The sequence below is a fragment of the Peromyscus eremicus genome, chromosome 2, assembly GCF_949786415.1.
Source record: "Peromyscus eremicus chromosome 2, PerEre_H2_v1, whole genome shotgun sequence".
Taxonomy (NCBI): domain Eukaryota; kingdom Metazoa; phylum Chordata; class Mammalia; order Rodentia; family Cricetidae; genus Peromyscus; species Peromyscus eremicus.
In genome coordinates this window covers 130,578,577-130,591,200 of record NC_081417.1, presented here as the reverse complement: position 1 = coordinate 130,591,200, position 12,624 = coordinate 130,578,577, and the positions used below count along the sequence as shown (strand labels likewise).

General features: G+C 55.8%; 2 protein-coding genes across 2 annotated transcripts in view; one reads left to right on the top strand and one right to left on the bottom strand.

The window, feature by feature from the left end:
* Positions 1 to 60: 60 nt before the first annotated feature.
* Positions 61 to 3,654, top strand: Ccdc24 (coiled-coil domain containing 24). The gene is made up of 8 exons (XM_059254840.1): positions 61 to 683; positions 953 to 1,107; positions 1,224 to 1,340; positions 2,001 to 2,126; positions 2,681 to 2,735; positions 3,076 to 3,145; positions 3,252 to 3,330; positions 3,411 to 3,654. Exons 1-8 carry the CDS (start codon positions 552 to 554, stop codon positions 3,610 to 3,612), a joined length of 936 nt encoding a protein of 311 aa, XP_059110823.1. The 5' UTR covers positions 61 to 551; the 3' UTR covers positions 3,613 to 3,654.
* Positions 3,655 to 4,418: 764 nt separating this feature from the next.
* The window catches only part of Slc6a9 (solute carrier family 6 member 9), a 33,734-nt gene continuing 25,528 nt past the window's right edge, over positions 4,419 to 12,624 (bottom strand). The window contains exons 6-14 of the mRNA XM_059254839.1: positions 9,756 to 9,888; positions 9,427 to 9,561; positions 9,229 to 9,332; positions 8,627 to 8,864; positions 8,335 to 8,469; positions 8,123 to 8,222; positions 7,930 to 8,030; positions 5,281 to 5,451; positions 4,419 to 5,174 (exon numbers count right to left, since the gene is read on the bottom strand). Coding sequence (XP_059110822.1) covers positions 4,980 to 5,174; positions 5,281 to 5,451; positions 7,930 to 8,030; positions 8,123 to 8,222; positions 8,335 to 8,469; positions 8,627 to 8,864; positions 9,229 to 9,332; positions 9,427 to 9,561; positions 9,756 to 9,888 — 1,312 coding nt within the window. The 3' untranslated portion in view covers positions 4,419 to 4,979. The remainder of the gene's footprint in view (positions 5,175 to 5,280; positions 5,452 to 7,929; positions 8,031 to 8,122; positions 8,223 to 8,334; positions 8,470 to 8,626; positions 8,865 to 9,228; positions 9,333 to 9,426; positions 9,562 to 9,755; positions 9,889 to 12,624) is intronic.

Sequence of the window (12,624 nt, the reverse complement as noted above, 5' to 3'; positions counted from 1 at the left end):
GGGGGAGGTGACCTGACCAGGGCCATCTTGGGACTTAATAAACGTGGGAGAAAGTTTATCTTGATCCTGCCTTCAGGCTAGTAGGAAGGTAAGGAAATAATGAACCCAGCAGGACCAAATTTCTCAGTTCTACTTCCTCCGAGGTAGAAAGGTGTCCCGGGGTAAACCCAAATGTTAGCTGACTAGCTTGTGGCTCACCTACCGTGAGCAGGGCGGGGCCTCTCTCGAGGACGATCCTGGGGCTCGGTGGTTTCCCAGGTGACCGCCTCTTGGGAGGGAAGGGGCTAAGGCCCGGTTCCCACCGCTTGGTTTTCCCCACAGGTGGTCAGGTTCCCGGACCCAGGAGGGTCGGCCGAAATTAGGCCACTAAGAGCACAATTCCAGTGTGGGGACTTGGGCAGAACAAGGCGGGGCCTCGAAGTCAATGGGCGGGGCTCGGTGGGCGGGGCTCTGGTCCGGAGCAACCATCGGTCTCCCGGGAAATCTAGCACTCTGACCTGCGGTCAGTCCGTCTCATAGGTCTGATAAGGGGGCCGCGACGCAGGCAGGCCATGCCCTGGGACTCCCCAGCACTGTGGGAGCTGGTGGAGGAGCATGTTCCACTCCCGGAGCGGCCTGAAGTGAAGAGGATTCTGGGGGAGGCAGCGGTGGATCTGAGCCTGGAGTTGCGAGAGGAGGTGGGAGTCCGGTGGGTGGGGGTGGGTCGCATTCCAGGCCTCCCCTACAACTCACGTGATTTCCTGCCTCCACCAGGTCCCTAGCTCTATTTGGTGATCCCCCTAACACCTTGTTTTCACGGTCTGCCCTTTCTCTCCCCCGTTTGACTCCCCCCATCCCTGACAATCCCCCCCAACACACACACACACACACACACACACACACACACACACACACACACACACACCCTCTCTGCCCCAGTGGCAAGGTGCCCCAGCTCTCCTTGCAGGTGGAGACGTTAAAGGCACTGCTCCAAGAGTTTCGATCTTCTCACCTGGTCTCTGAGCCTCCCTGCCTGCTGGCACCACCACCCCTCCTGAGGGATATCATGCGCCAAGAACTCCGACAGTTGCTCCAGTGCCTCCGCTTTAAGGCTGTCTGTGAGGGCAGGTGGGAGTCTTAGGCCTGGCCACCTTACCCGGACATCAAACGGGCTGCCCCTGATTAAGAGCCAGTGTGGTTTCCTGAGAGGAGGCCCTCAGGTCCCTTCATGCATATGTCTTCAGGGACCAGACCCAGGCGTGGGCCCAGTATAGTCCCAAGGTCCTTCGCTTTGCCCTAGAGGAGCCCAGGTGTGATTCAACACAACAGGAACTATCCCAGATGAGAGCTGCTGAGCCCAGGTAAAGTGATGATGGTAAAGAGGGGGGCTTTGCCCCTGCCAGGCAGAAGGACCCAGGCAGTTGGTGCAGCGGACCCAGTTCTGTGGAGGAGTTCTCATTCTGGGGCTGGACACTTTATAGCCACCTGTAATAGGGCTGAAGTACTGAGGGAACACCTGCCCAGCTTGGAACAGACAGAGCTTGTTGGGAGGATGGCTGCTTAGGTCTGGGTCCTAGAGTATGAGGAGCAGTTTTCCAAGCAAATAAAGGGGCGAGGACTTTTTGCAGGCAGAGAGAGGACATGAGGCCATGTCCAGTGAGTAGTTCTTCTCATGCCTAGTGAACAAGATTGAGGCCTGGACTAGAGGGACATCAAGAGCTGAAAGGAGGGGACAAATGACATTTTCAGCTGGGGACAGAATGAGAAAATGAATGGGCTCATGTCCATAAGTAGACTGCACCAATTTCTTATTCAAATCCCCCTACAGTCCTATAAGCTGAGCATTGTCCCCAGTTTTTACACCAAAAAAAAGTCTCAGAAAGATAATTTCCCTGAGGTCACACAGTGAAGGGGGCGGAATCCATGTGCAAGCCTGGGCTCTGGAACTATTGTTTGCACTATATTATGTTGCCTGTGTGAGAAAAACAAAATTATCTAGAAGTGGCATTTGTTCCCTGAAGGACTAGAATGAGCAACATGGAGGGGGTGATGTTAACTTCACATGTCAACAGCTGTCACAGGGACCTCAGTGTCATCAAGGACCAACTGAATGTGTCTGACATTGACCAGGTTGCCAGACACCTGAGGTGAGGCCTAGGAGTACTTGAGTGTGTGTAGATTGGGGATAAGAAGGCAGGGGTGGACCTTAAGGGGCTGGGACTGCCTGAGAGGGAGTGTGCAGGTAGGTAGACTATCGTGTGTATCTCGTGTGTGTGTGTGTGTGTGTCTGTCTGTCTGTCTGTCTGTCTGAGGTGGGTCTGTCTGTCTATCTGAGGTGGGCACTGTCACAGTACCAGCAAGCAGCCAAGTACAGACCAGGAGGGGCCAGGGCCCTAGGCACAAGAGGAGCCAAGGGAGGGTGGTAAGCGGGCTGTGATGTGGGGGCTAGTGGAAGCAGGATGAGCCACAAGCTCAGTACCAGAGTACAGAAGAGGAAAGTACCTGCTGGGCTGCAAATACTGAGGTGACTAGAAATGGTGGGCACTGGAAGGCTATGCCCAGGCAGTATTCAGAGGACAATATGGCCTGAGAATGGAGGGGCTGATGTGGCTCCTGGTGGTTCTGGAGGTTGGGGCCATGTGACGGGTTCAGCTGGGGAGGTCCTGCCTCACAGGGTCTGGCTGTTCATGCTCCTGTCTAGGAGCCTCCTGGAGGAGGAGTGTCACATGTTGCAGAGAGAGGTCTCTGACCTGCAGGTGAGCACAGCCCTGAGCCTTCCCCCAGGTTCTCTGCTTAGCAGGGATCACACCTGTGTGTCTGTGTACCTACATGCATGTCAGGGTTGTGTGAGTCCTACACCCATTTCTCATGTTTCAGAGGCCATGGTCAGCAGGTTTAGATTAACCCACTTGACAGCCCCAGGTCTCTGGCCTCCTCTCTGGAGTGCCCAGCTACCATCTTGCCAAGCTTGGCTTTCCACGGGCTATGCGTTCATGATGGTCAGGCGGCAAGGCTGCATGGTCTTGCTCCTGAGCCCTACGCTAGGGCTCTTGGTCTCACCTTTAGGCAGGGTCCCTAAACCGGATCTCTCCACAGCACTGTCTGGAAATGGAGCAGATGCAGTCTTGCCAGCCCTCCAAGGCCACCCTAGAGCCCACCCTGGCAGGTAAGGACCCCAGGCAATCCCCCAGGGTACCCTGCCCCTGCCTTCCGGTATACTGTACATACTCTGGAAGAGCCAGGTGGTGCCTCAGCTATATACCCGTCCTCAGAGATAAAGGAACAGAAGGCGGCCATGGAACAGGAGCTACAGGTCTCTCTGGGACCTTCCTGTGTTTCTGGCAAGCACAGGTACACCAAAACACAGGGCGGGCAGAGGATAGTGTGAAGGGTCAGGTCATGGTCACCTCACAGCTACCCATCCTGTGCAGGCAGAAGCCCTTGAGGTCCATTCCGGGCCTCAGACCCTTTCCTTGTCTCCATGGCTACATGCCGACACCTCCTTCGGAACGCCGCCCCCACCCTCAAGGTCAGGCCACCACTCAACGCTGGAGACGGCAGCTTCGATACAGCTACTGGGAAGAGCCGACTTCCACATCAGTGTCCAGCGCGGCATCCCAGGCTCCCACCTGAAGGGCCGGTCACAAAACAGGCTTCTGCCTCCGCAGTACCCTGCCCATCCGTTGTTACCTCCAGCGGCCATAGCTCCTACCGGTTTCTGCTTCATTCTCAGATGAGCTCACAGTCCCCACAAAGCTGTGTGTTAGTCTGGTCCCAGCCCCACCCCTTGCCAGGTCACTTGTATCTAGGACTGAGTGGCAGGACACCTGTTCTACCCATCAAAGCCTTTGGCCCCTCTCCTCCACTCAGGCCTCCACAGGGGCTTGGCAAACAGAGGTCCCATCCCAACCTGACTTTTGTCCCCAAGGGACCCAGACAAAGCACAGCAGCAGCTCAGAGACAGGAATAGAAATTTCATTAAAATCTATGGACTTTAAAACCCTAGTGGCGCACAATGGGCAGTGGCGGGTGGCACACCGTTATTGCTACAGGGGATTAGAGGTGGCTTGGCCAGGGCTGTCACTGCAGAGAGCACAGAGGACGGACAAACGGACATTGCAGGGCTTGGGAGAAGGAGCTCTGACTGTGGGGGGGGGGGGCGGGCACGTGGACTGGGGCCATTTGGCACATTGAACGGGGGTAGCACGTCTGGGAAGACTGGGCCTTCAACCTGGCGGAGGGTGGACAGGGAATGTCGTGCAGGGTCCCCTTCCCCAGGGCTCCGGGCTCAAACTTCTCAGTAGGAAGTCCCCTCTCTTTCTCTCCATAAGTGCTTTGGGCAGGCTGCTAGGTCACAGCCTCTGCTGGCTGGGCCAGACAACCAGAGCAGCCCAAGTGAGGTGCAGGCCGGCCTGGAAGACAGACTGGACCCAAGGCTGGGGTAGGGGGTGGCAACCACAGGTGATACCATTTTTACAAAAATAATTACACAAACAGGGCTGGGTGATACAGTCTAAGTAACACTGTGAGCCCGTAGCCCCGCGCCTTGTCCCGAGCAGGAAGATACAGGTACAGAGACTGCGGTCAGGAACACTGGTCATGAGGCTGGAGGGTAACAAGTGGGGTGCGGAACCAGAACCTCTTACGCCCTAGTCAAACAGCTCAGGGCAGAGTATGAGGGTATCGGAGGCCATCTGAAGCCTGGCAGGCCTCTGGGGACCTGGCCTGAGACCTCCTCCAAAGTGCTTTGGACACCCCCACCCCCACTGCAATCCTCCCATCGCTTTCCCACCCCCAACTGCTGTCTTGGCATCCGAAGGACATGTAAACACTGGGGACATGAGCACAAATGTCTGCACTAGCAGTGGTGGCCAAGGTGACAGCAGCTGTCCTGGCCAGGGCATGATGGGGCAGGCGCTCACACCTGTCCACTGCCTCCCCAGTCTCTGTGGTGGGAGCAAGGGGTGGGGGCGGGACCTCTCCCCTTGCAACAACTGTGCTCATATCCGGGAGTCCTGGAGGCGGCTGGAGCCATTACTGCCCACCATAGGGATCTGGGCCTTATCCGGGTGCAGCGGCTGGACCTCAAAGCCGTCTTCAGGAGAGGGGGCTGTGGTGGGGGCATAACGCCCAGTCCGATGCTCCAGGAGGGCAGGGCCCCAGTCTCTGCTTGGCTTTGTGGCATTTTTCAAACGCTGCAGGCAGAGGGCGCAGTGAGAAGAGTGAGTCAGAAGAGAACCCTTAAGCTCAAAGTGTCTCCACTTAGCCTGGCTGCCCAGCCAGCCCTTCCTCACTCCTCACCTGCAGAAGTGTGTCCCCATCTGTGCGGCAGAGCTGGAAGAGCGCGTACAGCGGGATGCAGATGACGGACGACAAAGCCATGAGGAAGCCGATGGCCACGGCCCAGCCCGGGTACTGGTAGTGGTTGTAGGTGATTGGCCGGTACTGGATCACCGTGAAGATGAGAATGAACTGCAGAGGGTAGAGGTGGGACAGCGTGAGGCTGGCCAGAGCCCCTCCTGGACCCCAGGCTTGGACGCCAGGCTCGCCCTCCCAGCAGTAACCCTTCCTCTCCGGATTCCCAAGGCCGTAAAAGGCGTTTTGGTTGGGGCAAAGGCAACTTGTCAACACCCGAGTGAAAGAAGCAGGAGGGTCCCACCGCCCAGGGAGTGGTTGGGCATGTAGACACCATAAAGGGAAGAGAGGTGTTTCTAGTCCTGAACTAGGAGACCACCTTTGGAGAGCACCCATTTTCTTAAGATAAGGACAAATTCTTGGCCTTAGGCTCCAGCTCTGCCCGATGACCTGTTACCTCGCTGGCCACAGCGTCCCTGCCTCAAGTTTCCACCACACCCAGCATTTCTTCCTACCTGCTCCATTCATTCTGCAGACACATCTGCACATTCCTGTCAAGTCCTGAGCCAATGAATGCCACCTCTTTCAGGAAGCCTTTTTGGATTTTCTGCCTCCTAAAAGCTTCTCCACGGCATTTCCCATCTGCTTTCCTCAGAGCTACCCGGCTTCTTATTTCCCACAGTCCTGCAAGAGCCTAGGATTGCATTAACTCTGGATCTAAGGTGCCTTGCACAATCTCATTTATCTACTTGAGCTGATTTGTGCCAGGAGATGTGGGGGACTGGAGAGGGGGGGTTGAGGAGCAGGTCCTGCCTCACTATGGTTGTGGTAACAGTGACATGCAGCTTGGAGAGTGCCCAGAGACTAAAAATGCTGAGTGTCAGGTAGTATACTGACTGGAAAGTGCCCGTGGCTGCAGCCAGCACAGGATCTAAAAGAAACAGACTTGGCCACACACAGAGGGCCCTCTAGGACTCAACATGCCTCTTACCCTTTAGGGGCATCCTGGAGCTCAAGTTCCTCTGACCTTCCCCACATTGAACCTCGGGCATCCTTCCTGGGTGCACACATAGACTGTACGAGTTTCCTGGCCTAGCAGAGCCTGGTGTGTGTGTGTGTGTGTGTGTGGTGTGTTGTTTTTCTGCCCTTTTTTTTTTTTTTTTTTTTTTTTGAGGCAGGGTCTCACTGTGTCACCCTGGCTATCCTAAAACTCTCTGTGTAGACCAGGCTGGCCTCAAATTCAGGTATTGGCCATCCTCTGCCTCTTGCCTCCCTGGGGCTGGGTTAAAGGTGAGCACCACCACACCTGGCTTGGCTAAGCCTAATATATGTGAAGACGAATTCCTTCACTGGACTTAAGGAGGGAAGGATAAGGTCTGTCAGGAGCTTCATGGGCACAGAAAGCCCCAAAGGGAACATGAGTATGTCGGCATAGCCTGGATTCCTTTCCTCACCTAAGGTACTTCCAGCCTGGCTTTCCAGGCACTGCCTGCTTCATTCCAGCTCTACTCCTAGAGGACTCCCAGGATCCAGGCCAAGGCCCTTGGTGGGTGACCCCAGGTAATAGGAGGTTATGTCCTGGGCCTGGGCCAATGCCACACCCCCAGAGGGCATGGCACTAGGCAGTGGCTTTGGTCCTCTCTGGCCTGTCAGCCTTGAAAGGAGACTTCCGCTCCCCATGTCTCAGAGCTGGGCCTGTGGCCAAAACTATTGCCCGTGCCAGGCTCAGGAATATCCCACACCCCATGTGGTGGAGGCCTCAGTCCTCCAGGGGCCTCTTTGCAGAAACATGAGCCAGTGTGGAAGCCTGACACAGAGCTCTCCATGATTCCGTGAAACTGTGGAAGACACAGGTAACTCTGGACACTGCACTGCCACTGAGTGAGTCCTTACACTCTGTACAGTGACTGAGTGGACGCTCTGACCCTCTTCTATAGTGACTACTATGCCATCAGCCTGTCCCCCTTCTCACCTCAAACCAGCAGTAAAAGGAGCCAGGTTTTAGCCCCCAGGCCATTCCTCCTGTAGCATGGTTCGGTCTGCCTAGGGTTCTTGCCCTTATTAAGTGTGTGGCAGTGGGCCTGTTTAACATCCCTGTGCCTTAGTTTCCTATTTGTAGGGTGGAGATAACAATAACCCCGAGAGGTGTTGCATGAATTAATATGTGAACAAGGTCAAGGAAGGGACCGGCTCCTTGCCTTGCAGGGGACCCTGCATGAGTTAACAGGTGAACAGGGTCAAGGAAGGGACCAGCTCCTTGCCTTGCAGGGGATTCTGCCACCACTGCAGCGCTCTGATGAATGTTCTTGGAAATGGGGATGCTCCCTCCAAAGCCAGCCAACTTCCCAGCCTTGGAGGTTCAGAGCTGACCAAACTCCTAGCCCTGCACCAAAAGGTCCTGGGCTGCCCAGGACCGCTGCCACATTCCCACGTATCTGCCATCTATCTCCCTGCTTGCCTCCATGAGGCTCTGAGGTAAGAGCAGTAAGGTAGACAGAAAGCCCACCAATGTTTTCCTGTTCTCGCCCTGCTAGTTCCCAAGGGGACACTTGGCCAAGGGGCAGTAGGAGCAGGGAGGGCCCCCAAGGAACTTACAAAGATGATAGCTGGAGACACAAAGCGCCAACAGATCTGGAAGAAGAGGGGCGGCGGAAACCCCAGCATCATCTGGATGTCCTGGAAGTAGTTTCGGTGCCCTGGAGAGACGAGGGGGGTCAGCAGCTCAGCAGGAGAGAGAGGGCCAGTCAGAGACCGGGACACTGGAGGCCATGGAAGGGTGGGCACTTACCGTAGATGTACATGATGGACACACACATGATGCAGGAGATGACGACCAAGGAGAAACTGGCTGCATAATTGTCCATCAGCAGCAACCAGTAGATGCCTGCCTGTGAGCCAGTGGGCAGATGAGCCAGGGCGCCACAGGCCCAGCTACCCACCCATTCCCCCAGTGCCCTGGCAAGTGCAACCCTGCCTTCCCCACCACATCTCCATTCTTACCTGGCTGGTAAGGGGTATGCCCAACAAGAAGCCAGCTACGGCCACACCCAAGGTCACATAGGTCTTTTTCTGCAGAATCCACTCATTCCCCACCTCATCCACAATGGCAGTGACGAGGGTCTCTAGGAGGCAGAACTACAGGCACAGCGATCAGAATAAGGGCCTGCCCTCTGCCCCAGTTCCTCCTGCCCAAGCTGCCAACATAATACACATGCGCATTTGCACATGCACGCCTATGCAAGCACACACATGCACACGCGCACACACACACACTCGCGCACACGTATCATACCTGAGTTCCCAGGCCCAGCAAGATGAGCATGAAGAAAAAGAGTAGGGACCAGAGCGGGGAGATGGGAAGCAGCGTGAGGGCCTCAGGGTAAGCTACAAAAGCTAGCCCAGGGCCGTGGTCTGCCACTCGGGACACATCCACACCCAGGTGATTGGCCATGAAGCCCAGGATAGAGAAGATGACGAAGCCAGCATAGACACTGGTAGCACAGTTGGTGATGCTGATGATGACGCTGTCCCTGGGGAAGAAGAAAACAGGACAGTTTAGGAGACCCAGCTTGCTTCCCTTTCCTCAGTTTGGGCCAAGAGGAGACATGGAGATAGGATGTTCTAGAAACATAGGTGTCCCTAACTCCTCCTCCTGTCCATTCCGGGTCTTTTAAAGTGAGTCCAGGGTTCCTGACCCCTCATCCACTCATCCCCCTCTCCGGCCAGCGCTTTGCTGTCTATCCTCATGACCTACTGGAGATATAGGATTCTCAAGGTCACGCGTACAGGAGGCCCCCCTGTAAGCAGCAGACTGCAAGGGAGTCGAGCTGTGGAGGGGACAGAAGACGGGGGGGGGGAGGGGGGGGAGCCTCCAGGCCGGCAGGGGGCACTCACCGGTAGCAGTTGTTGTGGAACTTATTGTAGGACGCCATGGTGATGAGGCCGCCCCATGCACAGCCCAGAGAATAGAAGATCTGAGAGGCAGCATCCCCCCACACCTGCGGAGAGGATGGTCAGCGAGCCACTGCGGTCAGATGCCAGACCTCGTGCCCTCTCCCTAGTCCCTTTGGGGGCTAACCCTCCACATCCCACCTTGGCCTCCAGGATCTTGTCCCACTGCGGGGTCAGGTAGTACATGATACCCGTGAAGGCTCCTTCCAGGGTCACTCCACGAACAAACAGAATGGTCAGCACCACATAGGGGAATGTGGCCGTGAAGTACACCACCTGAGATAAGACAGGCTCCATGGATTCCTCTAGAACTCTTCCCAACCCTCCTGCGACCTCCCTGACCCCAGCCACTATTGGCTTTGGTCCCTCTTCCTCTCCTGTGGCTCTTCGTTCGTTACCCCTCAGACTCCCTCCAACCCAGGAAGGAGAGGCAGGGTGGGGAGCAAACCCTGCCTGGGGAGGGTACTTGCTTTCCCGGAAGACTTGACTCCTCGGATGAGGCAGAGGAAGACGACCACCCAGGAGACTCCAAGGCAGCCGAGGAGGGGAAGCCGGACCTCCCCGAAGTTTCCAATGTCATCAGACAGCTTCAGCACATACAGCCTGGGGAGGGAGAGGTGACTGTCACTGAGGACCAGCCTCTGCTGCCCAGCAACCAAGCCTCACGATCTGTGTCCCACACTGCAAGGTCCCAGAAGCCTGCTCGTGGGAGAATAGGAGCTGCTTTGGGGACCCCAGCCCTCTGCCCTGCAGTCCGTCCTGGGACCCTCAAGGGCTTCAAGAGATCAAGTCAAGTTTGAGCTAGTCTCCTCTCCTGGGGCAGGGGGCTGACGCCCAGTCTCTGCTTGGACCCACCCCAGGCCCTTTCATGTGTATTCCACACTTTAGAAATGCCCATTCATCCTATCAGAAGCACCTCCTCCAGGAAGCCTTCAGAGAGAGGTATACCATAATAGTCTGCTCCAGCTCTTGAGAGAGCCGAGCGGGCAGTGATGATGTCACCCTAACTCTTCCCCACGTGGGTGTAACGCCACCTGCAGCCCTACGCCAGGAGGCCGTGGTCTTTGGGTCAATCACATACTGGACTTGGACAGGGACAGGAGGCTTCTTCCTGGCCCTTGGGGAAGAGGGCGGAGAGCCACCAGGAGTACTACGGGTGAGAAGGGCACCTCAGAGTGGATGGGGCACGGGGGTGGGGTGGGGGTGCATGGGGGGGGATGGGTTCGGTGGGGGGGGTCTCACCTGAAGGGAGAGCCAGGATGAAGGCTTCCCTGAAGAGATGAGGCTGGAATTATGGTGTGAGGATACGGGTGAGAGGGATGGTGGGAAGAGCAGGCCTGCCACAGGGCAGGGGGCCAGGAGCTAGCATGACCAGTCTGGGCATGTTGGTTAGCTCAGGAAGACCGGATAGAGCAGGAAGAGGAGAGGGGGAAGGCAGAAGGGCGGCGGACGGGAAGGGGCCACGCTGTAAGGAGTGGAAGCGAGGCTGAAGGATTTCAGTTTCCTCCTGAGGGCAATGGGAGACCTCCGAGGCTTTCGTTTTAGAATAGTCATGGCTCTCTATGGCCCCAAGCCTCGCTCCGGCTCTAGGCCCTGTGGGAGCCGTGTCTCTGGCCCTGCCATTTCTCTCCTCTCCTTTACCTTTGCTGGACTGGACCTGGTTTTCCCGCAAACACGTTAGCCTGCTCCCACCCCAGGGCCTTTGCAAATGCTGCTGTCTCTGAAGGAAGTGGCTTCTTCCCCTCCCCCTCCCCCAGAGATCTGTGTACACACGGCCCTGTGCCACCCTGCCGTCTTTACACATGTGAACAGGTGTCGTGTTTTACACTATCTCCCCGTCTGGGATATGGCTGGGTTTGTCTGTATAACCCATACTTCCTCCCGTCTTTATTCAGATGGCCACTTCTCAAACGGGTCTTCTGGACTACACAGCTTAAAATTCAGCTTTTACCCCAGCCCAGCATGCCCTACTCTGCATTCCTCGACAGCACACACATCCTTCTCTTGTTCTGTTTATTTTGCCCTTGATAGTCTGTTGGCTTTATATGAGACGAGGTCTCATATCACCCAGGCTGATCTTGAACTCACTGTATAGCTGAGGATGACCTTGAACTTATGATCCTACTGTTTCCCCCTCTTGAATGCTGGGATTATAGGTGTGTGCCACCTTGCCAGGTTTTATGTGGTACTGAGGATCAAACCAAAGGCTCCATGCATGCCAGGAAGGCACTCTACCAGCTGAGCCTTTTCATGGCTTTTGTCCTCCGTCCTCTATGATGGTGGGAGCTTTTGTTCACTTTGTTCATGGCCATACATCTCCAGTGCCCGGCACTGAGAGGTACTCAACTCTTTGATCTTGAGTGAATGAACACTGTGGCAAATGGTCTGGGAGGCAGGAAGGAGGGAGCCCAGATGAACGGTCCAGGCTAGCGGTGAGAAGGAAGCAAGAAAGACACCTTGAGCCTCCGCTTCCTCATCACAACAGAGGTCAAACATAGGCTCCCTTCTTTCCTCCCCTGCCGCTGGAGACTATCAGCCTAGCTCCCATTGGAGGCTGTTTCCCCACCCCGCCCCGCCCCCGTCCTCAGCTATTCCCGTATCAGCTCTCAAACCTCATGCAGACACTTTGAATGTCTTGGGATGGGATACGACTCTGGGTCTTCATGGAACAATGCTGTCAGAGCTGGAACTTGGCGTTTGCTTGGCCGGCCTGCCTGACCACCCAAAGGAGACTTCCGCTGCCTCCTTTCGGCTTCCAGTTTTCCTCCCAGGCCACACTTCCCAGCCTGGCCTGCAGAAGGTGCTGACTCCTCCTCCCTCTACCCAATTCTCCCTCCTGTCTACACCAGTATGTGAGGCTGGCATGGCCCTCTCCTGGCTCAGCCATGCAGGAATCAACAGACAGAGCAGCAAAGCTCAGGAGCCATGAGACACACAGGTCCAGGTTCCCTCTGACCCCGATTCCCCGCCTTCTCCCCCTCATAGCACAACATAGAAAACAATTTTGTTGGCCCATTGAATTAGACAGAGGCCATTCATAGCTGAAGGCAATGGACTGGGGCTCCTGGTAGCCTAGGCCAGGCCTGCCTGGGTTTCCTATGTAAGACACCGGTGCCGGCAAGGTGGACGCTTCTGAATAACCACAGGTTCTGGAGAACCACAGGCTCCGTCTCCGTCACTTTGCCGAAAGTGCCAACAATCAAGTCAAGGAGCCCTTTTTCATTTTAAGGATAAAAAAAAAAAAAAAAAAAAACTTTGCCTAATTGCACATGCTAAAATGGCAGTATTTGATGTTATTTTTATTGCTCGAGTATGGCATTATTGTATCGGCAGTGCAGA